Source organism: Coturnix japonica, chromosome Z, assembly GCF_001577835.2.
Source record: "Coturnix japonica isolate 7356 chromosome Z, Coturnix japonica 2.1, whole genome shotgun sequence".
In the NCBI taxonomy this organism is placed as follows: domain Eukaryota; kingdom Metazoa; phylum Chordata; class Aves; order Galliformes; family Phasianidae; genus Coturnix; species Coturnix japonica.
In genome coordinates this window covers 14661-18645 of record NC_029547.1, presented here as the reverse complement: position 1 = coordinate 18645, position 3985 = coordinate 14661, and the positions used below count along the sequence as shown (strand labels likewise).

The following is a 3985-nucleotide window of genomic DNA, read 5'->3' as shown; positions in this document are numbered from 1 at the left end:
TGGGGTCCTATGGGGTCCCTATAGGGTCTATGGGGTCCTATGGGGTCTCTATGGGGTTCTATGGGGTCTATAGGGTCCTATAGGGTCTATGGGGTTCTATGGGGCTCTATGGGGCTCTATGGGGCTCTATGGGGTCCTATGGGGTCCCTATAGGGTCTATGGGGTCTATGGGGTTCTATGGGGTCTCTATGGGGCTCTATGGGGTCTCTATGGGGTTCTATGGGGTCTCTATGGGGTCTATGGGGTCCTATGGGGTCTATGGGGTTTCTATGGGGTCTATGGGGCTCTATGGGGTCTCTATGGAGTCTCTATGGGGTCTCTATGGGGTCCTATGGGGTCTCTATGGGGTCCTATGGGGTCTATAGGGTCCTATGGGGTCTCTATGGGGTTCTATGGGGTCCTATGGGGTCCTATGGGGTCTCTATGGGGTTTCTATGGGGTCTATAGGGTCCCTATAGGGTCTATGGGGTCCCTATAGGGTCTATGGGGTCTATGGGGTTTCTATGGGGTCTATGGGGTCCTATGGGGTCTCTATGGGGTTCTATGGGGTCTATAGGGTTCTATGGGGTCCCTATGGGGCCCTATAGGGTCTATGGGGTCCTATGGGGTCCTATAGGGTCCTATAGGGTCCTATAGGGTCTATGGGGTCCCTATAGGGTCTATGGGGTCTATGGGGTCTCTATGGGGTCTATGGGGTTCTATAGGGTCCTATGGGGTCCTATAGGGTCCTATAGGGTCCTATGGGGTCCTATAGGGTCCTATGGGGTCCTATGGGGTCCCTATAGGGTCTATGGGGTCCTATGGGGTCCCTATGGGGTCTATGGGGTCTCTATGGGGTCCTATAGGGTCCTATGGGGTCCCTATAGGGTCTATGGGGTTCTATGGGGTCCCTATGGGGTCTATAGGGTCTATAGGGTCTATAGGGTCTATAGGGTCTATAGGGTCCCTATAGGGTCTATAGGGTCTATAGGGTCCCTATAGGGTCTATAGGGTTTATAGGGTCTATAGGGTCCCTATAGGGTCTATAGGGTCTATAGGGTCCCTATAGGGTCTATAGGGTCGGTTATGGGGTCTATAGGGTCGAAACCCTATAAGTTATAGGGTCGACCCTATAGGGCCCCATTGAAATGAATGGGGACTAAAACCCCCATTGAAATGAATGGGGACCGAACCCCCATTGAAATGAATGGGGACCGAACCCCCATTGAAATGAATGGGGACCAAACCCCCATTGAAATGAATGGGGACCGAACCCCCATTGAAATGAATGGGGGGCTTCAATCCCCATTGAAATGAATGGGGAAGCTCCTGATTGGTCGCTTGCTTTCAGGCCTACCCTTCCCATTCGTCGGCCGATTTGAATCCACCAATGGCGGCTTTCCATCGCGGAAGCAACCAATACAACGCGGCAGCCTGCAGCCCGTCGGCCAATGGGACGGAAGGGATGATGGGTGAGTTAATGTATGCAAATGGATGCGTGAATACGTAATGAGGCGGGGGTTATAATGGGGTTCTATGGGGTTTAATGGGGTTTAATGGGGTTCTATGGGGTTCTATGGGGTTTAATGGGGTTTAATGGGGTTTAATGGGGTCTATAGGGTCCTATGGGGTCCTATGGGGTCCCTATAGGGTCTATGGGGTCCCTATAGGGTCTATGGGGTCCTATGGGGTCCCTATAGGGTCTATGGGGTCCTATGGGGTCTCTATGGGGTTCTATGGGGTCTATAGGGTCCTATAGGGTCTATGGNTGGGGTCCTATGGGGTCCCTATAGGGTCTATGGGGTCCTATGGGGTCTCTATGGGGTTCTATGGGGTCTATAGGGTCCTATAGGGTCTATGGGGTCCTATGGGGTCTATGGGGTCCTATAGGGTCCTATGGGGTCTCTATGGGGTTCTATGGGGTTCTATGGGGTCCCTATAGGGTCTATGGGGTCCTATGGGGTCTCTATGGGGTCTCTATGGGGTCTATAGGGTCCTATAGGGTCTATAGGGTCCTATGGGTTTCTATGGGGTCCCTATAGGGTCTATGGGGTCCTATGGGGTCCCTATAGGGTCTATGGGGTCCCTATAGGGTCTATGGGGTCCCTATAGGGTCTATAGGGTCCTATGGGGTCTCTATGGGGTTCTATGGGGTCCTATGGGGTCCCTATAGGGTCTATGGGGTCCCTATAGGGTCTATGGGGTCCTATGGGGTCCCTATAGGGTCTATGGGGTCCCTATAGGGTCCTATGGGGTCCTATGGGGTCCCTATAGGGTCTATGGGGTCTATAGGGTCTATGGGGTCCCTATAGGGTCTATGGGGTTCTATGGGGTTCTATGGGGTCTATAGGGTCCTATAGGGTCTATGGGGTCTCTATGGGGTTCTATGGGGTTCTATGGGGTTCTATGGGATTAATAGGGTTTTAATGGGGTTCTATGGGGTTCTATGGGGTTCTATGGGATTAATAGGGTTTTAATGGGGTTCTATGGGGTCTATAGGGTCTATGGGGTCTTATGGGGTCTCTATGGGGTTCTATGGGGTCTATAGGGTCCTATAGGGTCCTATGGGGTCTCTATGGGGTTCTATGGGGTCCCTATAGGGTCTATGGGGTCCCTATAGGGTCTATGGGGTTCTATGGGGTCCTATAGGGTCCTATGGGGTCTCTATGGGGTTCTATGGGGTCTATAGGGTCCTATAGGGTCCTATGGGGTCCTATGGGGTCTCTATGGGGTTCTATGGGGTTCTATGGGGTTCTATGGGATTAATAGGGTTTTAATGGGGTTCTATGGGGTTTAATGGGGTTCTATGGGGTCCTATGGGGTCTCTATGGGGTTCTATGGGGTCCCTATAGGGTCTATGGGGTCCCTATAGGGTCTATGGGGTCCTATGGGGTCTCTATAGGGTCTATGGGGTCCTATGGGGTCCCTATAGGGTCTATGGGGTTCTATGGGGTCCCTATAGGGTCTATGGGGTCCCTATAGGGTCTATGGGGTCCTATGGGGTCTCTATGGGGTTCTATGGGGTCTATAGGGTCCTATAGGGTCCTATGGGGTCTCTATGGGGTTCTATGGGGGTCTATGGGGTCCCTATAGGGTCTATGGGGCTCTATGGGGTCTCTATGGGTCTCTATGGGGTCTATAGGGTCCTATAGGGTACTATGGGGTCTCTATGGGGTTCTATGGGGTCTATAGGGTCCTATAGGGTCCTATAGGGTCTATGGGGTCCTATGGGGTCTCTGTGGGGTCCCTATAGGGTCTATGGGGATCTATGGGGTCCCTATAGGGTCTATGGGGTCCTATGGGGTCCCTATAGGGTCTATGGGGTCTATAGGGTCCTATAGGGTCCTATGGGGTCTCTATGGGGTTCTATAGGGTCTATGGGGTCCCTATAGGGTCTATGGGGTTCTCTGGGGTTCTATGGGGTCCTATGGGGTCCCTATAGGGTCTATGGGGTCCTATAGGGTCCTATGGGGTCTCTATAGGGTCTATGGGGTTTTATGGGGTCTATAGGGTCCTATAGGGTCCTATGGGGTTTAATGGGGTCCTATGGGGTCCTATGGGGTTATATGGGATTAATAGGGTTTCTTTTCCCCTATAGGAAATAGGGGAGGAGCCGGAAGTTCCCAGACAGGCGACGCATTGGGCAAAGCACTCGCATCCGTAATGAGCCTTAATTAACTAATTAACCCTAATTAATATTCATTTATTCATATCATTAATTAACGGGGCCATAGAAGTCAATGGGGACCCTATACCCTATATAACAACCCGCCCTATTAATTCTAATAGGGTCTTATAGGGGTCTCGTATTCATTAGCTATTCATTATGCTAATTAGATGCTAATGAGATGGTAATTTATGCAGATTTATTCGCCGGATCACACCAATGCCAGCTTCCCATCCAACCCGTCGACCCCGGTGGCTTCGCCCCCTTCGTTAACAGGTGGGTCCCATAGATCCCATATAAACCCTATAGATCCCATATAAACCCCATAGATCCCATATA

At 51.5% G+C, this 3985-nt stretch overlaps 1 protein-coding gene across 2 annotated transcripts in view; it reads left to right on the top strand.

Moving 5' to 3' along the window:
• TCF4 (transcription factor 4) overlaps positions 1-3979 on the top strand; it is a 58614-nt gene extending 54635 nt beyond the window's left edge. For both annotated transcript variants that reach the window (XM_015848235.2, XM_015848234.2), the window contains exons 9-11: positions 1331-1451; positions 3578-3639; positions 3844-3979. In XM_015848235.2, coding sequence (XP_015703721.1) covers positions 1331-1451; positions 3578-3639; positions 3844-3966 — 306 coding nt within the window. In that variant the 3' untranslated portion in view covers positions 3967-3979. The remainder of the gene's footprint in view (positions 1-1330; positions 1452-3577; positions 3640-3843) is intronic.
• Positions 3980-3985: the final 6 nt, after the last annotated feature.